The following is a 27,190-nucleotide window of genomic DNA, read 5'->3' as shown; positions in this document are numbered from 1 at the left end:
AGAATAATGGTACGTATCAATTAGTTGTACAAGTTTTATGCAAGATTTAATTATTGTAAATATTTATGAAATTTTTATGTACAAGTTCTAACCATTAATTTTTCGAACTACTAATTAGTAAGTCACGTTGAACAAAAACAAAATAAAAAAGCAAATGCAACCGGTTCGAACCGGTTAAGCCTTGGAAAAATTTGGCGGGTCTCCCTGGCGGTAGGAAAATCCCCACAGCGCACTCGACTGTACACTCTACCGCACCAACTCGGAAACACTGCTTCCCAAATGCCGTCCCTCGCAAAACGACTTCAGAACTCGCCGTCATGCTTCCAGCCTGGCGCGGCCGCCGCCACCCGACTCCCCTGTCCATGGCCATGCGGAAGCAAGAGGAGAAGTCCGAGGGGTGGATTGTCGACGGCGAAATCCACGAGATCGGCGATCATGTGCCTCCACGTGAGCGGTTCGTCATTCCCAGGGACAACATCACCAACAAGCGCCGCAAGCGGGTCAGAGACCAGTTCATGCGCCGCAAGCAGCCCAGAGACCAGTTCATGCGCCGCAGTCGCCTCGTCCTCAAGGAAGCGGTTCGTTTTTGCTAATTCTGTGACTTTGGATTAATTAGGTTTTGTATGGTTGTGATTGTACTTTAATTTGTTGACAGGAACACGAGCCTTGGTGCAAAAGATACATGGAGCTTTACCAGGAGCTTAGGGAAAATTGGGAGAGGGTGTATTGGGACGAGGGTCATTCCAAAAAAATTGCTCAGGATCATGCAAATTATGAATCCGCCGAGGACGATGATCACGATTTCTCTCCGTATGGGTGTGTACTGCAAAAATTCGACATGGGCAGTTATTTAATTTTGAAATTTCGTAACGTGCTCGTATAAAAGATGGAAACTTTATTAATTCTGGACTTGTTAATGTATACAAATGTAATTATTAGTCCATTTTTGCTAGTAGTGTAAAATACCACTGTCCATTGTATATCTAATGATATTCAGATGCTGATTTTGCTCCGGTTGCTTGTGTTTCAGGAACAAGCGGTTCCATCCTGAGCCATATAAGGTACAAATTTGATGCAATTAATTGGGCTTGGTGGAATACGTTGTAGCTTTGCAGTGTTCTCTCGTCACCTACACCTCGCTAATGACACGTTAGGAATCATGAGCAGACGGCCCACACCTAATATGTTGTTTAGTCGTCAAAGTCGGTCCTCCTATGTGATATTGTGAACGTAATTATTTCTCGCTCTCTCCAATGATTTTATGGCCGAAGTAAATCAGATACTGTCATCGAGCTTTTATAACCGAAGTAAATTGGATTTTGTCATCAAGCTTTGATATGACACCCCGAATGGTTTTGGAATGCCTATGTATTCATAGTACCCGCTATACACTGAACGGGCTTTATTTTGTCACAGGACAATGGTTTTGGAAGTAGGCAAGGGGATACCTGGGAAAAGGTCAACCAGATTCGGGATAAATTTGAGTATGACAGAGAAAGGAGAATGAGAGAGAAAGGTTAGTTGAATGTATTTTGACAAGTTCTATGTTGTGAACTTCTGCTTTTGTGGTTTGGTTTCCCCAGAATAATTGGCCCCTTGTACACCATTAGGTGGAGAATGTTCTTCCACCAATATCTTTGATTCTAGATTGAGTAGTGGTTTGATTATTTGGTGTTCATTCGTTGGGTAGTCCAAGGTTCTACGTCTTTTATAGATTCCTTTCCTAGGTTTGATAGGCTATAGAACTTCCAAAATTCTGTGGACTGATGACTAAGTGCGCTAGATATCCCATAGATTGACTTTGATTCATCCTGTTATTGTTGCCGCTAAAGAGCTGACCTCATATTACAAAGCCCCGAGTGATTTGAAATATCTATTTCTTGCAAATTGAAAAGGATCCTCAGACAAACAAACTTGCATTTACTGGGGTAAAAGCATCTAAGAATTCAATAAAACATTATTTGTCATCGTTCGCAAACCATTTTTTTAGGATGGTCATTTTTTAAATTGTCATCCACATATGCGATAGTTAAGTTGATTTTTTTTTGTTTCGTATATGCAATTTTCTGTTTCTGACAAATATTGTCAGCAGAAAAATTGTCTCAAGTGTGCATTTCTCATTTAGTTTTATGTATTTGAGCTGCAGGATTTGCACCCATGTCTGGAGAAGCTTCTCCTTACTTCCATGATATGAATTCCCGGAGGCAGCCTAACTTGCAAAATCTGAACTCTCGGAGACAGCCTAACGTCCATGATATGAACTCGCGGAGACAGCCATTTGATGCCCAGAGATACTTCTCGGATTCGGGAAGAGAGCGAAGAAGAACTACTAATGGTCTATGTACTTATATATGTACACGACAAGAGGCTTGGAAAGGCGCAGCATTTCCATTCCATCTCTTCCTCAACTGTCACTGTGATGACTTCTGGTATCTATACTACTACCTACAACCGGTAGCTTATTCTTGTAGCGGTTGGCACGTTTGAATCAATTTATATTGTTCTTCGACAATGCGTAGGAGTTTTGAGATTTTAATCCCCGCAGAATTGCATATTGTGTACATATGAGCCAAAGTATATGATTTATGCAGTTTTATGTTTTTACTAGTTACTGTTTGTTACTAAAGTGGAAATTCACTCAAACTACAAGAGTAAAATAAAAGGGGTAGCTCAATTGGTTAACGTTACTCCTACCCTTAAACTACACTGAACAAAATCACATTTTGACCCCAAATTGGGTTTAACCAAATTTTGCACTCGAAGTCTCGACTTTGAATCTTCATGCCTTTCTCTAAGTGTCACTTGAACCAAAAACAAAATGAGCAAAATCATAACTTGACAACAAACTCCTAATGTACCTACACTAGTAGCAGAGCTACGGATCGCATTCATAACCCTGATTGATAGCTAATTAGGTTGGGGTTAAAGTTTTTTTTTCTTTTTTTTTACTTTATACTTCTGCTTTGTATGAGTAGGAGAACAGAATTGTGGTGTATAATGCTGAATTTTTACTTATTTGGTTCTTTTAAAGTGTTGTACTTTGCAATATATGTTGTTTTATGGGCAGAATATACACAGACCTTAAAACCCTTTGGGATGGAACTAATTATGCCATTAGCATCATAAGTCGGGGCGACCAGATGAGACTGCTGAACTGGAGAGTTTCTTCAGCCTTGTATTGATATGGTTTAATATATGTTTAGGAATATGCGTATGTAGTCTTCCACTTAAAAAAAATGTTATATTTAATTTTGTAAAACAATCTAGCTGCTCTCAATTTGGGGTGTATAGCGAGAAGAGCTACGAGGAGTCAACGGAATAATAATTCAAGGTGTAATTTGATACCTATCATTTCCGATGTCCCTAGCGTTTCTCCTAATGTAGTAAAAGATGCTAGTTAAAAAGATTACACGTCCAATTCGCATTATAGGCTACATTTCAAGTTATATGAACCCCAATAATATGGAAGATTCATAAATAAGTAGAAAATTCACCAAATTATTCAACTTGTCCTTAGAAGGAATGCCATAAAGCTTTCCTTCTCTAAATTATTCAATATGAGATTTTATTTTCTAAATGGGTGTAAAAAAAAAAATTATAAAATGGATTTGTCAGGGTAATTTAGACAGTAAAATTGATTTTAAAGAAATATTAATCCTTTAATTAAGAATAATATGAATGTAAAAAATAAGATTAGTGTAGAGAGAAAACGTTAGACGGGTTCAAATAAAATTTCTAAAAGACCGACATCATTTTGTCAAGGCCGGCGCCAAAACGGCCAAAAATTTCACTCTCACTCAGTCGTCGGCAAGTATTTGAAATTGAAAGTTGAAAAATCGCAAGATCTGATCCCGAGGCACCGCCGTTCACGACGGAGCTAGAGCGGAGTGGCCAGAAAACGACGGGGAAATGAGAGGGGCAACTCCGTGCGCTCTGTTGGGTGAATTAGGGTACGAAGGGGCGGACGCATTGGACCTTCGTTCATTGTCATTTCGTTGAATTTTGAATATTTGTATATAATTCTAAAATTATTTTGTTTTTTTGCGTAGATATGAGCAATTTGTACAGGAGGGGAAGCTATTAGAGGTAAAATTCTCGTTTCTGTTGTTTGCAATCATAATTGTTTGAGTTTTTATGTGCTGTGTTCGAAATTCAGAGTATATATGTATTGATAATTTGATATAAATGTTGATTTTGCAGGGAGAGGATTTGGACTTTGCTTACGATAGCATTTCGGCCTTTGTTTCCAGGCCAGACAACCAGGAGGCAGTTTTCGTAGCCGAGGAGGGACTCAAAGATATCCGGTACCATACTTTTTACATTCTTTTATACTCTCTGTTATTTTTCCTCTAGTGATGCATTAGTTCATCCATATTTTCAAGTTCTAGCCTGTACATGACGATCGAGAAGAGATTTTGGCAGCATAGGAAATTTCTATGTGTGGGTATCGCTTATTTGATTTGTTTATTTCATTTTTCTTGCGGGTTATCATGGCGAGAAGGGAGGATGTTAATGAAAGGATAATGTACAGAAACAGAAATAGGTGGAGGACTAGTATGCCTATAAATTCTTAGTAATTTGGATAACGAAAAGCTATGCTTGGTAATTGCATATTCTAGCTACTTGGTGATGCATTGTGGAATCCTGTTCCCAGTACTTATGCACTTCTTTTCTTCCATAGGGATGCAACTTTGGCCTATAAAGCTGAAGCTTTACAGTTGCAGAGACAGCTTAGGCATCTGCATTCCCAATTCGACATGCTTACTGATCAGACTTCTACTCTGATCCAAGGGAGATGGGCACGAGTTGCTGCAAAATCTACTGTCAATGGACATCTGACAAGTATAGACAATAGCCTCTCTGCAAGAAATTTGCAGGTATATTAGTAAAAAGAAGGCTCCCTTACTAGAATAGCTAAAATCACTGAAATATATTCTGTGCATTGGTGATCGATTTTGAAATTCTTGACTAAGTTTAAAATCAATTTATCAGATTGGTGGTGTAGCAAATTGAGGACAATGATTGTAAGTTTGATCCACTTAGGTTTTTTGTATTAGTAATATGTTTGATTGGGTTTGGTTTTCCATATAATATGTATACTATGCTGTCTGCAACCATGTGAATGAGCATTTGGATACTCAGCAACTTGTCTGCACACAAAAACCCGCAGTTCAACCTGCCTTTGTACAAAGAACCATGTGTATAGGGGTTTTGATTGATTTTTTAACAAGAAAAGTACTTTTGGAAGTTTATTTCTACTTAAAATTTCATAAGATTCGTAATTTTTTCATTGTCATCTAGATGAATGCAGTTCTTGGAAGGATGGCTTCTACAGCACAAGAGTTGGCCCATTATCATTCTGGGGATGGTATTATACTCTTTTTACCTTTCAGTACCTTTGTTGACTATTTGAACATTTTACAACAATCTTTGTTATTTAATGCCCAGTATATGTTCTGCACTTTAATGGGAGAGTAATTATGTGATTTGTGCACAAATGATGGAGGAATGCGAGATCACTTTTCTGCTTACGAATTCAACAATCAAGCTGACTATTTCTGCTTTTCATATTTATGAATTTTTAGCACCACTTAACTTGCAAGGGATGGCATCTATTTAGCTTACTCAGACTTTCATCCGTACTTAATTGGAGATTCATCTTGTATCAAGGAGCTAAATCAGTGGTTTGCCAAGCAGTTAGACACGGTTTGTAGATAATGCCCCACCCACCCCACCCATCCGCCCCCCCTTCCTCCCTCCTTCTCTTCTAAGCATTGTTAATTACTGATTATGTATGAACGATCATCCTTTTCTTTTCCAGTTTTAATATTGCTAATTTAATTGGTTGCGCATCAGTGTTGCTTTCACTTAGGACGGAAATTTAGCCAGTATTGCTGCAACTTATTTTTCAGAAATCCATCCAAACTTCGTGCCAGGCTGCCGGCTTTTTCTAGATCCTCTGCTTTGAAAGTAAATTGTAATACTCTGTTCCAATTGTGTTTTTTTTTTTTTTTTTGGAATAATTTCAAGATCACTATTTATCAAAATAAAAACAAAATTCAGATTTCTAGTATTCATATATCACAAGTTCATCTCAGGGAATTCTATCTTGTTAGTATTGAAAATCTTCTGGATAAGATCTTGAAATCATGTTTTTTACTCTCATCTCTTGTGAATTTCTTGTGGACCTATCTATTACACTATCTTTTTTGCTTCTTGCCGGTTTCTCTATTGTATACTTCACGTACTAGAGTTGCACCTTTTAAGAATTTACTAGCTTATTAAAAGGAAAATGAAGGCCCTTTTCGTTTAGTTGCTGAAGAGGGCAAATCTAAGTGTTCATGGGTGAGTCTTGAAGACATCTCAAACATCATAGCAAGAGGTAATCCATCCTATGGCTTTTTTGCGTATTTTTCCCTCTTGTATTTTCATCTCTCTCCCCATTAAGTTTCCAAGATTAATATCTCTGGATTGTTTTTGCTTTTCCATTATGTTGCTTATCCATTTGTTGGTGTAATAGAGTCGAGATTACATGTGCATGCTGGATGCTTGTAACTTTGAAAAAGAAAAAGAAAAAAAAAATTATTTGATGCCTCAGCACAGCTGGTACCAGAGGCTATTTTCATTTTGAACAATATTAATTCCAGCTAATTCATGAATTATTTTACTTCTAGCAGAGTGAGGGTATATTCTAGCCGTTGATTATTTTACTTCTTTGACACTTCAGACGTACAGAAAAAGTTTCCTTTTTATTTGCTTGTATTCAGTTATATCTTCTTCATCATCAATTTCTCCCTCTCGACACACATGCTTGTGTATCAAATACAAACACACTCTTTGAAATGATGTGGTATTTTAATAATTCAACCATACGTTTGTTGTTTAGATGATTTATCTATTTCTGGTACTCAAATAGATGTGGTATCTCTATATCTGTGGCTGGTTAACGTTTTTCTTGTCAACTTTCATGCTGGCATTTTTTTGTTGTTCGTAAGTTTGGAATCCCTGCTGACTCTGTTACTGCTAAATATTGTGCAGTTTTGGGACAAGTGAAAGACAATGGGTGGAAGCTCAAGTTGACAATGCTAAGCAGCAAGCAATTCTAATGGCACTTAAATCTCAAGTATCATCAGATGAAGCTCACATCCATCTTGATCTTCATTCCCTTAGGTACAATGCATTTTTACATGTCAATTCATTATGCTTTGCATAGTGGTAGACTTCAATTTTTCCATATCTACTACATTGACAATATCTTTTGATGAAAGCGTATCTAATATGTGTACAGGAGAAAGCATGCAGAACTCGTTGGAGAACTATCAAATTCTTATCCCAAGGAGGAGAAATTATTATTTGAGGTTTGAATGTGTTCTTGGTTTTTAAGTTTCCTACGTTTACCTGTTATATCCAAATTTCCAAAATCTTCCACAAAAAAAAGTTGGATTCTAGGTTCAGTCAAAGAGAGGACCCCCACCGGGAAAGGATCATGTTGCTTGTATTTATACTTTCATTTTTCTTCTGGGGTTCTCTCTTTAAGTTGTTTTTCTTGGGGGTGGCGCATACTCTTACAAGATTTTTCTGTATGCTTATTTCTGCCCTTCAAAACACATTCATATCGTTGATTTAGTTTGAGTTGTTCTGTTTCATTTACTGTGTATTCCTTTCTCAGACTATTCCGGGTCTTTGTTGGCAGCTGGCTCAACTCCAAAACACGTACATATTGCAAAGTATTATTAGTAACTGAACCAATCTAGAACTGTAAGATGAAACAACATCAGATAATTTGCCTTGCATGGCTCAAAAAGTTTGTAGCTAATGTAATCTGAATTATCAATTTGTAGGTGATTATGACTTAAAGGTCATGCGACAAGAATATTACATTAACCGGCAGAAAGCGGTATTGTTGGCTACTAATTGTCTAATTATCAATCAAAAGAGAAATGAGTTCATATCACGATGATTCCTGATCTTCTGGTCTAACATTTTCTTATTCAATTGTCTTGGCAGTTTATAAGTCATCTTGTTAATCAGCTTGCAAGGCATCAGTTCTTAAAAATGGCTTGTCAGTTGGAAAAGAAAAATATGCTCGGAGCATACTCCTTGCTGAAAGTTATTGAATCAGAGGTGCAAGCCTACCTATCAGCAACAAAAGGCCGGGTGGTCTCTCTCTCTCTCTCTCTTTGTAGACATCTAAAATCCATTTCTCCTTCACCTCCATCGAATATTCTCTCTTACTGTTGGATGATTCTAAATGTGTTCAAAACATTGAAGTCATAACACATCACATTGTAATACTATTATGCTCAGTTGCTCAGAACTGGGTAGCATATATGCTCCAGATTATTTGGGAATCCTTGCTTACAGTTGCATGCTTAAACCCTTCATTCTCTCTTTCCTTTCGTCCACTATCATGGTGTGTTGATGTTCCTTTGTAATCATTATAGGGTCATTAATTCAAGCAGCATCTGATGTACAAGAACAAGGAGTGGATGATCAGGATCACTTTTTGCACGGTGTTAGAGATCTTTTAAGTATCCATTCAAGTAATGACAATACATTCTTCTTCAATAAACATAAATGTTGATAAGATTTTGTATTAATACCATTATTTCCACTCTCATTTCAATTACTAAATTTATGCTCAAGTTGGGCTATCAACATATGTATCAGCTCCGGGTATAGTGCAGCAGATATCTAGTCTTCATTCAGGCTTGATGAACCTGCAGTCTTATCTTGAGAACTCACTTCCAAAGGACAGAAATAGATGCGTAAATGAGTTGCGAGTTGCTCTTCTTTTTCTTAACCATTGAGGTTATTAGGCTAACAATTTTTTACTTGACCTATAAAGAGGTCGCACTTGGTGCGATGGCAAGTGCCTTCGCCCATGAGCGGTAGGTCTCGGGTTCGAGACTTGGGAGCAGCCTCTCCATAAAATGGGGGTAAGGCTAGCCGACATTCACCTCTCCCAGACCCTGCGTAAAGCGGGAGCCTTGTGCACTGGGTACGACCTTTTATTGCAATGATAGGATTTCAACATATGACAAATTAGTTAATGAAACTACTCCCCAGAACTAAAGAATATACATTGCTTACTTCATATATTACTATTGATGGGATACTGACCTTATTGATGATCGTTGATGATCGTTGTAGCCATCATCACAGTACAAGTCTTGCTCTGCATGGTATTCTTTTTTTTTTTATCCGTAAGGACAACAAAGGCACGTAGTCATAAGGCATGTTGCCTGCTCTTTGATATCTTTTTGCCCTCTCACTTTGAAAATTCGATGGCTTAATGGATCCACATCCATGGTACACTGAATATGTTAGAAAAGCAGTCCTGCTTGAACGCTGATAGCCTGATATGACAAGCAATTCTATACAATATGACGTTCAGAACCTCAATGAAACCAACTAATTATCTAATCTTTGGCATATGTTCCCGTATTTCTGGTGAAAATGTAAAATATGAATGGTTGATGGTGGAATTTGATGTAATTTGGCATCATGGGCCTGTCTGGCATTGGGTAGACTTTATGGTAGAGGTCTAGCATGCCTTCCCTATCTTTAACACGAATAAAGATGCCTTCTCAAGAACTCTGATTTGGTCGTCTCTTCTGCATAAAAGTATCTACAATGAATTTGTGTCTCTTCACCTTTTCATTTTGTGGGAAAACTTCTAACTTGTTAATTGTATCAGGTGCACTTTAATTCAAAGTTTGCAGCAATTGCTATATGCGTCTTCGACAACCGCACAACCTACAGTGACCCCACGAGTATGGCATCACTATTAAGCCTTGAGTTCTTATTGCTTCGTTTGTTTCCATTTTTACTGGTATTCATTTTTCCCTTGTATGGTATTCTATGCTTCATGTGCACGTCAAAGTCACAAAGTAGAAGATCTGAACATTGAGAATCGTGTCTTGTCGAGATCTTTTTTCAACCTTGAAGAGTTCTATGTTTTAACTTGCTTTGAAATTGATGTTTTTCGTGTGCGATAAGTTTGACGTCTAAAAATGCAGTAGAAATCTCTGAAGCTGATAAATTGAAACTCAAACACACCAATATAAAATGAAAATGACACGAATTCTTGTTTAGAAATATAAGCCGTACTAAACAAAACTAAACAATTCTAGGCCACTAAACAAAGTGAGATCAGGCCGGAATTCAAGCGGCTGCACCTTCTTCCTTACTCTCCTCTTGCAGCCTTCATTGAACAAAGTGATATCATTCTGGAATTCAAGTGGCTGCACCTTCTTCCTTAGTCATGTGTTGAAGTCTTCATTGAACAATACACTTGTAAGAAAAAAAAAAAAATTCCAAATGAAAAAGCATATTATAATAAATTGTTTTCAAATACCTCAAGAATTTCGATGAGGTTGTTAATTGATGCGATTTCAGCATCCAAGGCACCTTCATATTCCTGGGGGATGTTCTCCAAGGATTCAAGCACAATTTGTAGCTCTTGTTGTTGTTGCTGAATTCTAGTAACAGTATCCCTCAATTGAGTATGGAAGTCTTGCCCGGCTAATTGCAGTTCTTGTCTTCGCTCTCTTGCCAATGTAAGGGTTCTCTCCACTCCCAGGGTTGTCCTTGTGTGGTATTCTCGTTCCAACAAATTTGGCCTGCACACTTACAAAATTCACTTATAAGACAACCACAAATATAGAACACAAAATATATGTACCCAAAATAAATTAATTACCCGATCTTCCAATGGCGCCAAGAGCTATTCAAAAAATGTATATAGCGGGCCACGAGACGAGGTCCGATGAGCAGATAAAATGATGCAAAAACTTGCCCACCGGAAGACTTAAATGAGAAGTCCCCATACCCAACTGTCATCAGTGAGATGGCATTGAAATACCATATATTTGAATTCATCTCCTTATGCTCGAACACGAATATTCCTCCAACTCCTACGCCTATTACTAAGACAAGGAACATGATGGTTGCTGAAACAATCTGGATATATTTAGGTGCCTTGTCAAGCTTCATCTTTAGAACTGCCTTTGATATAACCCAATCAATGGCCGTGTCCACTGCAGACATCGCCCCAATTGCAATCAATACAAGAATGACCGTCAGCAACATTGATATTCCAGTGTTTGGGACAACATCTCCGTATCCTATGGTTGTTATGGTAACAACCGTGAAATAGATTCCTTCTATGAAGCCCTTGATTCCCTTTGTTCTTTCATCGTCCCGTGCGTAATACACGACTTGCGCAAGTACGAAAGAAAAAACTAGTGCCACGAAACGGATTCCGAACAACCATTCCGGTTGGCCTCTGGCATCGGCCGAATTACCGCGTCCTTGGTTATCCATGAAAACCTAGCAAGTACATAACAATACAACAGAAAGACTCATCCATAAATATTATATAAAACGCCGAAAAGGCTGAAGATGCCGAGGACCCAAAAACCCAGAAAACAAGTTTGAGTAAATCATTACATGATTTTGTGTTGATAATATAAATCATTGGGTCCAAATATAAAGAATCAAACGATGAACAAGAAACAATAAACACATTTACTATGTACCTGAGGAGTCGAAGACGGAGACGGAGACTGAGTCAGGAGACGGAACCGGAGATGGTGTAAAACCTTGAAAAGAAAAAAAGAAGAAGATAAATGGGTTGTTTTAAAGGTAAGCAAGCAACTTTTAGCTAAAAAACGGAGAGAAAGGCTTTGCCTTTGTACCTGAGGAGTCGGAGAAGGTGGTGGCGGGTGAGTGCGTTCGTCGACAGAGAGAGGGAGAAAGAGAGAGAGAGGGAGGGCTTAATATGCGAGATACTGAGGAGAGGAGGTTCTGGAAAAAACTATAACAAGACAAATTTTAAGCTACCCAGGGCCAAACTCCTCCCTGCAAAAATGAAAAACAACTGATGTTTTTCCAGTAACCGGCGGTCCGTTTGTGTCCTCCATGCATGTACCTTCATTGCCCACACAAAAAAATGTTGGCTGCTTGTAATTGTAGTGCAACTTTAAGGGTATATATGTCACTCACTCTGATATGTGGTGAAATTCATAAAAACAAAAACAAAAACAAAAAAAAAACAAAACAAAAAAAAGAAGAGGGAAAGAAAATGTTGAAAAAATTAGAGTCTGATTGCTATATTAAATAACATAGAAAAAAAAGAAATAATTAATGCAATTATATATCAAAGTAATGCATGCACATAATTAACCAATGTTAAATAAATATGACATAATGGATTAGAAAATTCTGGTGCATTATAGAAAAGCCCCTGAGTTTCCACAGTGGGTTTCAAGTTCGCGATCTTTCGTATTTGTGACATATTTTTTAATTTGCAAATTTTGTTTCCCTAGTATTGTCTTTTATGATAAATATATAGATACGATAAACTACTTTAATCAGCAACTAGGACGAGTTCGAACTTAAGTGCAAAAGAATAAAGATACATCGTCTCGATCAATTAGTCGTAGTTCACATGTATCATTTTTGGCTCCTTAAACTTTTTGAAATGCCTTTTTGTGTGTGTATATATATGGCTTATGAACAAAAAGTTTACCAACTAAATTATCATGGATACCTTTGTTTTTTATTATTAGAGAAAGACAAAATAACGGTACAAGTCCTCCCCTTGTGCTGCCTTCTCTTCTGCAGCTGCCCATCACAGACGAAGGAAAAATAGAAAATGCTTTCCATCTTCCCTTTCTCCCAAACAAAAATTATCAAGAAATTAGCAAGTTTTTGCTACTTTTCACGTGAAGGTGAAGGCAGCTTTAAAATTCATATTTTTACATGACTTTGATAAATACAGCTTAAACTCTCTCTATCACACACACAGGCAGAGACGATATGCATGCAAGAGTTCCAAAACCTGCAAAGCTCCGACTTAGCTCCCGCAACTTGACTCCTAAGACAACCAGGATAACAGAAGAACTCACCAAATGCACCACCGTGTTTTGCAATCTGCATGCCACGATTATTTCATTACATGCGAGTACTGTGTGATACCATTACCACATTAATACATGCCTCCGTGTTTGACAGAGATTGGCAAATCTGTATTATTCTTTTTGCAACGTTAAACAGTCTCACACCAATTCGGTTGGTATTACCTATCTGATGATTGGATAGAGAGCAGCTAATATGACAAAACTAATTAGCTTAGTTCTAACCGTGTCCACCACCTATGTTTTCACAACCTCTAATGGATAAACCTCAATCTCTAAATCTGTTTCTTCAATGTATATATAATTTGCACTACTACAATATACCTTATCAGTGGTGAAGCAAAAACCGACAAGAAACCCAATTTCTGTCGGAAATTTAGCAAAAATCCGACATAAAACAATGTAACGTCGGATTGGAATAGCGACACTAATGCTGGCGTCACGAAAGGACTTCAGTGTCGGTTTGTACGCTTAATCCGCCAGTACGCAGTGTTGGTTAAAAGCGACACTGACACTGACGTCGGTTTAAAGCGATGCAAACTTCAACATTACATCGGTTTAAAGCGACGCTAATTACCAATTTAATTATAAAATATCCAAACTACCATCGGTTTTGACCGACATTACATAACATATGGATACATAAAATAATTATTATGATGTCGTTCATAAGCGACACCAAATATATTAATAAAAAAAAAAAATCATTTTCCGTTTTTAATTAATAATAATTAAAAATTATTATATAAAAATAAATCCCACCATATGTCAATGAAAAAACAAACAATTTTAAGCAAACTTCATATTAAAAATAAAATTTCTACCAACTATATATTAAATTTAAAATTAACTACAATTCCTAAAAATGTACAACTCATACAAATTCTTCCCGAACTCTTGCAAAAGATTTTGAACCGGTTGTGTGGTTCATAGTTTTCAACTGCCGATTATGCTTATTTTTTTCGGCAATCTCCTGAAAAATAAAAGAATTTATTAGACAAATTTCAAGGTATAATAAAATATATCATGCAACGTTTACCATTGTTTTTTCTTTATTCCAATATGCCACCATCGAAATATTTCTGTAATCTTTAACTTCTGCCGCTACATGTTTCGAAAACGCACTAGAATTATAACTAATGCATTTTCCAGACGAATCAAACGAACAAGGCTGTTCTTTCCAATTCGGAATTGAGGGTCCCTATCTCTGTTGAGTTGATCCTTATAAATACAGAAAAAACAATTAAAAACCAAGAAACAAAAATAAATTTTCAATTTAAGCATAAAACTAGTTAGGATACAAAACAGAAACTAAAATTAATAATCATAATAATTTAAAAATGAACCACCTTCGAGCTCTTCCTCTTCGAATTGGAGTTCCTCAGAATGTTGATCTTCAAAATGGTGATCCATAGCAAATGGGGAAGGAGAAGAGGAAAGCCTGAAAAGGAGGAAGAAAGGGACGCACATATGAAATGAGGAAGCAGAAGAAGAAAGTCTGAAATTGGGGGAGAAATGAAAGCACGGATGAAATGGGAAAGAGAGGGATTCAATTATGGGTACTTAGTTTACGTCGGTTTAAACAAATGCCAACTTCTGACACACTTTTTGAAATTCACATAGCGTCGCTTTAATGAAACTAGTGTCGCTTAAAAGTTTAAAACCGACGCAAACTTCTGACACACTTTTTGAAATTCACATAGCATCGCTTTAATGAAACTAGCGTCGGTTAAAACCGACGCCAACTTCTAACACACTTTTTGAAATTCACATAGCGTCGCTTTAATGAAACTCACGTCACTTTAATGAAACTAGCGTCGATTAAAACCGACACTAAGTTTCTCCATCCATGTCCTCGTGCAAAACAAGCGGGAAATTTCCCGCCTAATATTTCAAATACTATAATTTTATATATATTTTTTTATAATTTTATAACCCTAAAAAATACTATAATAATTATATATATTAATTTAACAATTTTATACCCCTAAAAACTATAATAATTATATATATTAAATTAAATTTTAAAAATTGGTGACCATTGGATCGGCTTAAATATACATACCATTCAATTTCTTAAGTGTTATACGTACAAAATAAATAAATTTAAATCTACTTAATATATATATACACACACCATTGAACTTGATGGGATACGAATTCTACGAAACTAATTTCAACGATCCAACCGTCAAACATGTTTGTATATGCTTCGAGATCGCGTCAGCAAAAAATCGCAAAAAACAAACATTCAGAGATCAATTAACGAGGCAACACTTTTCGACGGTTATAAAACGAAAAATCACGATTTAACGGTTATTTTAACTCTGATTTTGATGATTTTTTACAGCTACACTCCTTAACCCTATGAATACAATGAATGAGCTTGATCTTCAATTTAAAATGTATTACACTATTGGATACCACAAATTCTTATGTTATACTTAATGAAAGTATAAATAAACTCTAAGTGTTAGTGAATCTATCATTTTGATGGGATACGCATTCTACGAAACTAATTTCAACGATCCAACCGTCAAACTTGTTTATATATGCTTCGAGATCGCATACGCCAAAAATTGAAAAAAAACAAACCTTCAGAGATTATGTAAGGAGACAAAACTTTTTTACGGTTATAAACGAAAAATCACGATTTAACGGTTATTTTATCTCTGATTTTGATGATTTTTTACAACTACACTCCTTGATCCTATATGAATATAATGAATGAGCTCGATCTTCAATTTAAAATATTTACACTAGTGGATACCACAAATTCTTATGTTATACTTAATGAAAGTAAAGTATAAATAAACTCTAAGTGTTAGTGAATCTATCATTTTCATGGGGTACGCATTCTACGAAACTAATTTCAATGATCCAACCGTCAAACTTATTTATATATGCTTCGAGATCGCATACGCCAAAAATCTCAAAAAACAAACATTCAAAGATCAAGTAATGAGACAAAACTGTTCGTCAGTTATAAACGAAAAATCACGATTTAATTGCTATTTTAACTCTGATTTTGATGATTTTTTACAGCTACACTCCTTGACCCTAGATAAATACAATGAATGAATTCAATCTTCGATATAAAATATTTACACTAGTGGATACCACAAAATCTTATGTTATACTTAATAAAAGTATAAATAAACTCTTAGGAGTTAGTGAATCTATCGTTTTCATAGGATATGCATTCTACGAAACTAATTTCAACAATCCAACCGTCAAACTTGTTTATATATGCTCCGAGATTGCATACACCAGAAATCTTAAAAAACAAACATTCAGAGATCAAGTAATGAGACAAAACTTTTCGACGGTTATAAACAAAAAATCACGATTTAGCGGCTATTTTAACTCCGATTTTGATGATTTTTTACAGTTACACTCCTTGATCCTATATGAATACAATGAACTAATTTGATCATCAATTTAAAATATTTACATAAGTGGATACCACAAAATCTTATGTTATACTTAATGAAAGTGTAGTGTTAGTGAATCTATCATTTTGATGGGATACGCATCCTTCGAAACTAATTTCAACGATCGAACCGTCAAACTTGTTTATATATGCTTCGAGATCGCATACTTCAAAAATCGTAAAAAACAAACATTCAGAGATCAAGTAACGAAACAAAAAATTTCGACGGTTATCAAGGAAAAATCACGATTTAACAGTGATTTTAACTCCGATTTTGATGATTTTTTACAGCTACACTCCTTGACCCTATATGAATACAATGAATGAATTCGATCTTTAATTTAAAATATTTACACTAGTGAATACCACAAAATCTTATATTATATTTAATGAAAGTATAAATAAATTCCAAGTGTTAGTGAATCTATCGTTTTGATGGGATACGCATTCTACAAAACTAATTTCAACGATCCAACCATCAAACTTGTTTATATATGCTTCCAGGTCACATACGCCAAAAATGGCAAAAAACAAACATTTAGAGATTAAGTAACGGGACAAAACTTTTCGACGGTTATAAATGAAAAATCACGATTTAACGGTTATTTTAACTCCGATTTAGATGATTTTTTACAGCTACACTCCTTGACCCTATATGAATACAATGAATGAATTCGATCTTCAATTTAAAATATTTACACTAGTGGATACCACAAAATCTTATGTTATATTTAATGAAAGTATAAATAAATTCTAAGTGTTAGTGAATCTATCATTTTGACATAGATATTTCAAAAAACTAAAATCTATGTCGCTCAGAACTGACGCAGGCTTTAAAATATTTAAAAACAATACTTTGTGTCACTTACTTTATGTCGCTTAAAAGCGACACTGTTTTGTTTAAAGCGACGCTAGTATTTAAAATTATTAAAATATATGTCGGTTATAAGCGACATTAAATGTTTACGTCGGTTTAAAAGCGACGTAGACATTTTATGACACTTATAAGCGACAGTAAATCCAACGTCATCTTCAGTTAGTGTCGCAACTGTCTTATCCGCCACTATATTATATTAAACCGACGCCACCTACTGACACTATAAGGCCCTTTTGTAGTAGTGTTGGTTAGCTAATATGTAAGAACTAATTAGGTTACTTTTTGTACTCTTTTTTTATCTTGTAATGTTGCACATTATCCGAACTATCTATTTTTAGGTTACTCTTAATGATCATCTTTATAAAAAAAATAACTAAATTGAAAATTATGTTATTTATAAAATAGACAAACCATATTATTCACTTAACTAATTAAAATATCAACAATGTGAACTGACGGTTAAATAATTTCTAATTTTGTTGATTTTGTAGAGTTGAAGTTTACAGAGTGATCTAAAAATTACATAGTTTTGATCATCAAGCATTGAGTAAGAAGAAAGTTGAAAGGGTAAACGAGAAAATTCAAGTAAAAAGTAATGAGAATCGAGTGGAAAGGTTATTAGAATTTCATCTTTCTTTAATAAATCAAAGACCTTGTAACCTAATTAGCCACTCGAGAAAGTTTCTAGAGGTTGTTTGAGTAATACTCCAACTCGTCTTGCATGGGCAGAAAGAGAATATATCTCTGCAATGCTACTCCGAGTTGTCATAAATTAGTTGTCCTTTTGTAATACCCTGAAAATTTAAATATATGAATGTTAAATTCATAATTGTGAATATGTGAAGAAAATTGAAATTAAATCGATGTACGGTTCCGAAGATATAATTGGGAAAATCGTAAAGTTTTGTTTCCGGAAATTATTATAATGTGTGTATTTGTGGTATTGAAAGTTTATATTATTTTTTGGGAATTTATATTAATTTATTTGAGTTCAGTTTTATATTAAACTGATTACGAGGTTTAAAGTTTGGAAATTAACTATTTAAAATCTGTAGACCATTCGAGGCCACAATTTACATTCTTGAATAGAGCTTGATCTCACGAACGCGTGGGCGCAAACCGTTTGTGAAGCAGAGTTATAATGATGAAGTTATTAACGTTTAAAGTCAGGGATATTTTGGTAATTTAATTTCATTTAGAAGACTCCAAAAATCTGGAGCAATAAGCTATGCCACGTGTGTGGCTGTGATGAAAGGAAAATAAATGATGGACGACTGAGATTGAAAGAAAAGAATAGAAAGGAGGAAAAGGAAGAAGGAAAGGGGCAAAAAGTGACCAATGGGAAAGGAAAGAAATGAGGGAAAAGGAGAGAAGGGGGTGCAGGGGATCCTTGACCCGCGAGTGGGCGACCCGACCCGGTCGGGTTTTCTTGCCGTTTCCGACAAGTTTTAGCCCCTTTTTCCTGCATACTACCTCAAATTACCACTTGGAAAACCTCCATGCCCTTCCCTCTTCCATTTTCAACCCAAATTAGGAGGAAATTTGTGGTATTTATGGGGAAAAACGCACGGTTGTGCGTGTGGGTGTCCAGCGAAAATTCACAAATCGAGATGCTAACTTAGCAAATGACCACCACCAATAGGCTTCCCTCAACCTCTGGAATAAAGTCTAAACAATTTTGGGGGCGTCGGAGTTCGTTTGAGGTCTAATTGAACACACCCAAATTCAAGGGTTTCCTTGAGGTGTTTCCCGGCCAAATTGGACTTGGCCACAGGTATGAAACTTGCTCCACTCATTGAGATCTATCATCCTGTAAAATTTGGTAATTTTTGGAAATAATTGATTTTCTCCGGCGATTTGGGCCGGCCGACCGCCATTGACGGCGGCTCGTCACCAGGGAGCCAATGCTGCCATTTTGTGCCAATCTCGATATTTTAATTACAAGTTCAGTACCCATGTGATGTGTTTTGATTATTACCACTAATGTTGGTTATTTCGAATATTCGAATATAATCGGACATAGATTAAAATTTGAAAATGGCGAACTACGAATGGCTTGATCCCTATTTAGGGTACGTATGCAGTCTAACGAGAAGTTAGATGCAGCCATAAAGTAAGTGAGGTTAAATATTCGAGAATTAATCTTATGTTGAATAGTTGTTTTGTTAGAAGCTAATTTGGAATTTACTTCATAATTTAAATGCATGGTTTCATAAAGAAAATTATGGTTAGTTGTGAAATTTTTATGAATTATTGAGCCGAAGAAATGTGATTAATGGTAATAAAGTGATCATGATTCTAGTTGGGCCTATCACCGATAATTACTTCCCGAAAATAAATATTTCGGGGTCAGGATGTTACAAATGGTATTAGAGCAAATGATCTTACACTATGAGATGGACTATTCTTGAGTCTTGTTGGTGTGAATTATGACATGCATTGTGGTTGCGTTAATTCATATTTTTAGGAATAAAGTAGCATCATGTTTTATATGCGATATATATATATATATATCACATATAAAACATGAATTTTACTTTATTCCTAAAAATATGTATGTATATATATATATATATATTGTATTATGATTGTTGTGCAATTCCCTTGGTAAATATGAAAGTTTCGTTAATGGGAATTGTGATTTGCGTTTATAATGCATTATTTATAAGTTCTTTGAGTAATGAGAAAGTTATGTGATATATATATGTTGAGAATCATCAAGAAGTGAAATGAATTGGATTGATATTATGTTATGTATTATGAGATATTATTGAGTTGTGGGTGTGAATTATGAATTGTATTGATATTGCATTATTTCATAAGTTCTATGAGTATGACGGAAATTATGTGAAATGCATATATTGTGAATTATGATGCTTTGAATTGAATTGAATGGGAGCAGGAAAATTTTAAAATAACGTATTCATGTTATAGCTTTGAAGTTGAGCATTTGATTAAAGTTTTGGATTAATCTTGAATTGAATCGATATTATGCTATGGATTATGAAAATGTTGAATGTTAAGGTGATTATGAGATGGTGATAAGTAGATGGAGAATTTGTATTATACCTGGCACTTGAGAAATTGAATTGGGCAAAAAGGCCCGTGGATATAAGGGTGAATGTGTAAAGTGGGCAAAAGACCCGTGAATATGTGAATTGGGCAAACAGGCTCGAGGATATAAGGGTGGATGTGTGAATTGGGCAAAAGGCCCGTGGATGTGAAATTGGGCGAAAAAGGCCCGTGAATGTGAAATTGGTCGAAAAAGGCCCGTGAATTTGAAATTGGGCGAAAAAGGCCAATGGATGTGAAATTGGGCGAAAAAGGCCGTGGATGTGAAATTGAAAAAAAAAAAGAAGAAGGAAAAAAAAGAAGGAAGAAAAAAAGAAGAAAGAAGAAGGAAACAAAAGAAGAAAAGAAAAAGAAAGTGTGATGTGTATTGGCCAGGTATATTACAATCTTTTCCAGCCTACTAGTCACTGTTGGAGATAAAAGAAAATGGTGGTGGAACCATTGTTTTGACAATGATAAGTGTGGCTAGAAATTTAAAATGTTTGGCAAATGATAATTGTGGTTGGAAATTTGGTATTCATTAAAGTCATGACAATTTATCGAATGAAAATAAAAATTATATGTTGTGGTTATGGATGAACATGAATGAAAATATGGGATGAGATCCTGAGTTCATTTAATATAAACGTTTTCCAGTGAGTTTTTGCCCTTGATGGGGGAGAATTGACATGGAAGGTTTATAAATTTCAAATTTGATTAGTTTGGTTTGCCATTAATGAATTATGGCGTGAAATTCTAGTATTTTGTTTGCCACGATAGTTATGGCTTGAAATTTGATAATTGATTGTGCCAATATCGTTTATGACCATAATCCCTGGTATCCGTGTTGCCAAAAGTAATGGTAAGAAGGATTACCAATAATTACGATGTAAATTTCCAAATAGCATGACTGGAATTTCGTATGGAAATTCATCGAGTGAGAATGGAATCATAAACTAAGGTTATGATTTGGTTATTATAATTTTGAAATGGTGGAAAGACTATGAAGTTTTCTTAATTTATTATTGGTGAATATGAGTAAAATTATGAAATGAAATTTTGAGTTCATTTAATATGAAAGAATTTTTAGTTGTGTGAGACGTGAATTTTTTTATGAATGATGGAAAGAATTGAGGGGGAAAGTGTATAATTATAAATGTGTTATTTAAGTTGCCATAGTCATGAGTGGTCATCGTTGGAAATTGATATTGCGAACAAAACTGTTGACGAGCATATATTATTATGGCTATGCGATTAATAAGGTTTAGTTGTGTTGGCCAATTGAGTTGTGGTATATATAAACTATCTTCTTTGGTTAATAGAATGTGAGTGGTGCACTAGAAGTGCGAGTCACTAAATTATGTCATGTGTGGCTGCAATTAGATTCAATTGAAAAGAGAAACGATGAAAAGAAAGATTAAATGATAAAAAGAAAGATTTAAAAGGCTTTAAATTTACTATGAACAACTCAGTTAATTTCGGGAATAAAGAAAAATCATAGATTGAGATTTTGATTTCGTTCCATGTTAACGGTACCACGGATTTGGTTTTAAACTTATTTCCATTACCCAGTGAGTGTGATTGGAAATTTCCATGTTTTGGTTGGAATTCTTGATATGTGATTTGTCAATTTTATTGGGTTGGTTTGAAATTTTGATAATTACTTAGCCACTGATGATTTTGGCTTGAAATTCTGATATTTAATTGACAAAAGATGGGTATAGCTGGAATTTATAATAACCGTGGTTATTATGCTAGTATGTATCTAGCCGATGGTTGATGTGGTTTGATGTTTTGGTATCTTTTTAGCCAACGAGAATTATGGTTTAGGGTTGATATTATTTTTGCCAATGTGTATGGTTTGGATATTTATTTTGCCAATGAATGTGGTTGAGAATTTGAGAGTGTGAGTGAGAATCACGGTTATTATTCATGGAATGCTTATTTTGGGAGCCTAAATAAAATCATAGATTGAGATTATAATATATTTTACCATTAAAGAAATGGTGGAAATAATTCTAATTCTTTTTCGCTATTTGATGGTTGAAATCTCGAGGACGAGATTTATTTTAACGGGAGGTGAATGGAATACTAGGGATGGCAACGGTTCGGTTTGGGGATGGAAATACTATATCCATCCCCATAACCATGAAAATTAACCATATCCATAACCGCAAATTAAACATCGGGGATTATCCATAACCATATCCACTGGGTAACGGATTTTCAATCGGTTCTGGGTTATATCCATCTTCGTCAAAAAACCAAAAAAAAATTATATTCATCCAATTGACGCAGTATAAATATTAGTAGATACTAATTCTATCATTAAATAGCAACATCCAATTACCAAAAACATAACAATATATTTGAAGTTGTTTATAATAACATGCACCAATTTCTTGACAGTTAGACTCTTGAAGAGAGATGAATCTGTTAAACTTGTAACATTTGATAATTGATATATAAAATGATTCAATGAATTAATTTGGTTGAGTATAACAATAAGAGCATTGAATTGATGAGGTTGTTGGTATGCCCCATGCATGATGTTTGGTGCATAATAAAGATAGTATAGGGTTTGATGCATGCATAATGAATTAGTATAGGGAGGGTTTGGTAAATTAAATAAAATTATATTATATATCATATATATATATATATATATATATATATATATATATATATATATTCGGGTCGGATTCGGGGACGGATACGGATTGGGGACTCCTTTAACCATATCCAAAACCATAACCAAATAAAGTTCACTGTTTTTCCCCATATCCATACTATACCCGAATTTTCATATCCAAATCCAATCTATTCGGGCGGTTATTAGGTTTAACGGTTAGAATTGACATCCCTATGTAATACCCTAAAAATTTAAATATATGAATTTTATATTCATAATTGTGAATATTTGAAGAAATTTGAAATTAAATCGATGTACGGTTCCGAAGATAGAATTGGGAAAATCGTAAAGTTTTGTTTCCGAGAATTATAATAATGTGTGTATTTGTGGTATTGAAAGTTTATATTATTTTTTGGGAATTTATATTAATTTATTTGTGTTCAGTTTTATATTAAACTGATTACAAGGTTTAAAGTTTGGAAATTAACCATTTAAAATTCGTAGACCATTCGAGACCACAATTTATATGCTTGAATAGAGCTCGATCTCACGAATGGGTGGGCGTAAACCGTTCGTGAAACAGAGTTATAATGAAGAAGTTATTAACGTTTAAAGTCAGAGATATTTTGGTAATTTTAATTTCATTTAGAAGACTCCAGAAATCTGGAGCAATAAGCTGTGCCACGTGTGTGGCTGTGATGAAAGGAAAATAAATGATGGACGGCTGAGATTGAAAGTAAAGAATAGAAAGGAGGAAAAGGAAGAAGGAAATGGGGAAAACGTGACCAATGGGAAAGGAAAGAAATGAGGGAAAAGGAGAGAAGGGGGTGCGGGGGATCCTTAACCCATGAGTGGGCGACCTGACCCGGCGGGGGATCCTTGACCCTCAAATTACCACTTGAAAAACCCTCCATGACCTACCCTCTTCCATTTCCAACCAAAATTAGGAGGAAATTGGTGGTATTTCTGGGGAAAAACGCACGGTGGTGCGTGTGGATATCCGGCGGAAATTCACAAATCGAGAAGCTAACTTAGCAAATTACCACCACCAATAGGCTTTCCTCAACCTCTGGAATAAAGCCCAAACAAGTTTGGGGGTGTCGGAGTCCGTTTGAGGTCTAATTGAACACACCCAAATTCAAGGGTTTCCAGTGGTTCGTGGCCAATTTGAGGTGTTTCCCGGCCAAATTGGACTTGGCCGCAGGTATGAAACTTTCTCCCCTCATTGAGATCTATCATCCTATAAAATTTGGTAATTTTTGGAAATAGTTGATATTCTCCGACAATTTGGGCAGATCGACCGCCACTGGCGGCGGCGCGTGACCAGGGGCCAATGCTGCCATTTTGTGCCAATCTCAATATTTTAATTACAAGTTTAGTGCCCATGTGATGTGTTTCGATTATTACCACTAATGTTGGTTATTTCGAATATTCGAATATAATTGGACATAGATTAAAATTTGTAAAGGGCGAACTACAAATGGCTTGATCCCTGTTTAGGGTATGTAGGCAGTTTAATGAGGAGTTAGATGCAGCTATAAAGTAAGTGAGGTTAAATATTCCAGAATTAATCTTTTGTTGAATAGTTGTTTTGTTAGAAGCTAATTTGGAATTTACTTCATAATTTAAATGCATGGTTTCATAAAGAAAATTATGGTTAGTTGTGAAATTTTTATGAATTATTGAGCCGAAGAAATGTGATTAATGGTAATAAAGTGACCATGATTCTAGTTGGGCCTATCACTGATAATTACTTCCTGAAAATAAATATTTCGCGGCTGGGGCGTTACACCCATTTTAACCTAGATCTGGGATCTCCAGTCAACTAGGTTGGGTTTTCACTATGACTACTCTAATTATGGGCTTTTAACTCATTCCCCTTGATAATACAATTTACTCTCTAGTCAAACCTTAATAATTGGATCCACTAGGTTGACTATCTCTTTAATGTATGACCATCACAAATTTCATCCATGCATGAAAATTGATTTTGTTTGCGAGTAGTTGTTTTCTTACATTAAGTCCTCCAAACATATATATCCGGACCTAATACTAAGTAGTTTACTAACACTTTGGTAAACTCACTCACCTTTAAGGTATCTGCCAGAAAATCTCTATCCTTTCAATATCTTAAAATTACCATTGTAAAAGATAATCTTTATCTCTTTCTAGAAGCAAATTACTTTTTTATTTGTTTTAATGCCATTACAGACTATTTCATCATACTTAGAAATAGGAAAACCACACATTGTATTCAGAGTTTGTCTAATTTATGACATTTGTACACTTTAAATTTATGGTTTATCTAATTAAACTATCTTTGAATATTTTCAAATCTAGCATTTGAATTTGAATCAATTATTGCAAAAGAGGAGCTGGATCTCAAAAAAGGGCTAAGGAGGAGGCTATATTTGGCTAGCCTTATGCCCATTTGGCCAAATAATGGTCTAATGGGTCCCATAAAATTATTGCCTAGTCTTCGATTGGGAATAAATTTTTGAACAAATTAGACTATTTTTTAATTTTAACCTTTAACCCTCTCCGTCGGAATGATCTAGCATAACATTATATGTCCCTCGGCCCGTGTTGTTTTTCTTTCTCCCACTATCATTGATCGATCTACCTAGCTCATCGTCATGAAGCCACCGGTGTTCGTTCTCAATATTTATTGAACAATGAGGACAAATTATAGCCAGCAGCCTGGCCTAGTCGTGAGCAGTGTAGCTGCTCTTATTGTGAGTATTGTGTTCTTCATCCTCGTCTGCTATAGGGCTTACTGATATGACTAGAGGATGAAACTGCAGAAAATATAGAGAGAAGAGGAAAAAAAATAAACTAAGACATCTTGATTTCATTCATACCTTTCCCAAAAGGTGAAGGGGGGCTTATATACATCCCTAAAGGGGAAGAGCTCAGATTGGAACACCTTTCCACCTTCACTACCGTTGGATGAAACCAATTTCTACAAGGATAAGACAAAATACCATAAAGGTTAGACTTAACAGGTGTAATATTCTAAGGTCCTAACAATCATGCCCCCTAAGACCATCTCTAACCCTTGGGCTAAAAGCCAAATTTTTTAGCCTGAAAAATTTGGCTTTTAGCCCAGAAACATCTTTTCTGCTCAAACCCTTCTGCCCTAAAATTTTAGCCCGGAATTATTAAAGAATAAACTTAGGCTAATTTTTTTCTTAAATCAATTTTTTTAAAAAATAAAAAATAAATATGTAGATTATTGTAAATTAATTTTATGAACATTTTAATCTAAAAAAATTTAAATTCCGATAAACATTTGGCATTTAGCCTGGGAGGAAAGCTGGGGGGTATTTGGCCCAGAAATAACATTTGGCATTTAGCCTAAAATTTTAACATGGGTTGGAGAGTGTTTGGGGGGATAATTTGGGAGGTAATTTAGCTTTTAGCCCAGATTTAGAGATGGTCTAAGAAGGAGCTTGCCCTCAGGTCGGAGCTTTGCAGGTTTTGGAACTCTTGTATATGCACATATCAAAGCCATGGAAAAATATGAATTTACAGCTGCCTTCACCTTCACGTGATTAAAAGCAGCAAAAACTTGATTATTTCTTCATAATTTTTGTTTGGGAAAGAGTAGCTAGAAAGCGTTCTGTTTTCCTCCTCCTGTCATGGGCAGGCACCAGCAGAACATAAGGCAGCAGAAGGGCAGAAGAGGGTCAGACGATTTGTACAGTTGTTTTGTCTTTTCTTTAATAATAAAAAACCAAAGTTATCCATAATATTTTTTAATTTTATTGGTGGAGTTTTTATCCAAAAAGAAATATGTATGTATATATGAAAAGAAAAAAAAAAAAAACCATTTCAAAAAGTTTGATGAGGCAAAAATGTTACACGTGGGCTACCAATTGACCGAGACAATGTATCTTTGCCTCAAAGGAGCTTCAAGCATATAGCTTCTTTGATTAGTTTACAATACTCCATCTATAAACGTAAAATATTACAAGTGGCGTACTATCTTGTTGGATATATAGAAAAATGTAGCAAGTTCATGTGCCAAGTAGAAGTTAGGAGAAAAATGTTACATACTATTTAAAAGGGTAACATACAATTAATTTGATGTATTACACAACTCTATTTTATGTACCTATCTTCCAATTATTTAATAACACTTGCTCAATACTTACAGAATCATGATGTGCTTAATCTAAGACATTAGATTTGATGGTTGCACGTACACCATAATGATTCATGATTTATTGAGTTGTTCTAAAAATATTAAAGACAACGACACATAGCAACAA

The 27,190-nt window shown here is 35.2% G+C and overlaps 3 protein-coding genes across 3 annotated transcripts; 2 read left to right on the top strand and 1 right to left on the bottom strand.

Annotated features, from left to right (window-relative positions):
• The first annotated feature begins 317 nt into the window (after positions 1-317).
• LOC126622707 (uncharacterized) lies at positions 318-2,558 on the top strand. The gene is made up of 6 exons (XM_050291446.1): positions 318-500; positions 531-578; positions 656-816; positions 1,031-1,061; positions 1,417-1,516; positions 2,147-2,558. Exons 1-6 carry the CDS (start codon positions 318-320, stop codon positions 2,485-2,487), a joined length of 864 nt encoding a protein of 287 aa, XP_050147403.1. The 3' UTR covers positions 2,488-2,558.
• A 1,190-nt stretch (positions 2,559-3,748) lies between these two features.
• On the top strand, positions 3,749-10,001 carry LOC126622706 (AUGMIN subunit 3-like). The gene is given in 12 exon segments (XM_050291445.1): positions 3,749-4,086; positions 4,201-4,304; positions 4,682-4,877; positions 5,302-5,369; positions 5,604-5,706; positions 5,857-6,276; positions 7,028-7,170; positions 7,289-7,358; positions 7,670-7,727; positions 7,842-7,897; positions 8,008-8,124; positions 9,701-10,001. Coding segments are annotated over 12 exon segments (1,725 nt in total). The 5' UTR covers positions 3,749-3,909; the 3' UTR covers positions 9,914-10,001.
• Positions 10,002-10,010: 9 nt separating this feature from the next.
• LOC126622705 (two-pore potassium channel 3-like) lies at positions 10,011-11,941 on the bottom strand. Its single transcript, XM_050291444.1, has 5 exons — positions 11,936-11,941; positions 11,544-11,606; positions 10,706-11,334; positions 10,361-10,625; positions 10,011-10,037 (listed from the first exon to the last, which is right to left on the bottom strand). Exons 1-5 carry the CDS (start codon positions 11,939-11,941, stop codon positions 10,011-10,013), a joined length of 990 nt encoding a protein of 329 aa, XP_050147401.1.
• Between the last annotated feature and the right edge of the window lie 15,249 nt (positions 11,942-27,190).

The sequence above is a fragment of the Malus sylvestris genome, chromosome 5 (assembly GCF_916048215.2).
Source record: "Malus sylvestris chromosome 5, drMalSylv7.2, whole genome shotgun sequence".
Taxonomy (NCBI): domain Eukaryota; kingdom Viridiplantae; phylum Streptophyta; class Magnoliopsida; order Rosales; family Rosaceae; genus Malus; species Malus sylvestris.
The sequence above is the reverse complement of the archived record's forward strand: the minus strand, read 5'-3'. Positions and strand labels throughout refer to the sequence as shown.

What these genes read in the sequence shown, in the direction of transcription:
- LOC126622705 (XM_050291444.1), bottom strand. An exon ending in CTCCGTCTTCGACTCCTCAG is followed by an intron (nt 11,335 to 11,543) that starts GTACATAGTAAA and finishes TGTACTTGCTAG; the next exon opens with GTTTTCATGGATAACCAAGG. An exon ending in ACCTCATCGAAATTCTTGAG is followed by an intron (nt 10,038 to 10,360) that starts GTATTTGAAAAC and finishes TCAATTTATCAG; the next exon opens with CTTCAGAGATTTCTACTGCA.
- LOC126622707 (XM_050291446.1), top strand. Translation starts at nt 318, where the DNA reads ATGCTTCCAGCCTGGCGCGGCCGCCGCCACCCGACTCCCCTGTCCATG. An exon ending in GCCTCGTCCTCAAGGAAGCG is followed by an intron (nt 579 to 655) that starts GTTCGTTTTTGC and finishes ATTTGTTGACAG; the next exon opens with GAACACGAGCCTTGGTGCAA. An exon ending in TCCATCCTGAGCCATATAAG is followed by an intron (nt 1,062 to 1,416) that starts GTACAAATTTGA and finishes ATTTTGTCACAG; the next exon opens with GACAATGGTTTTGGAAGTAG.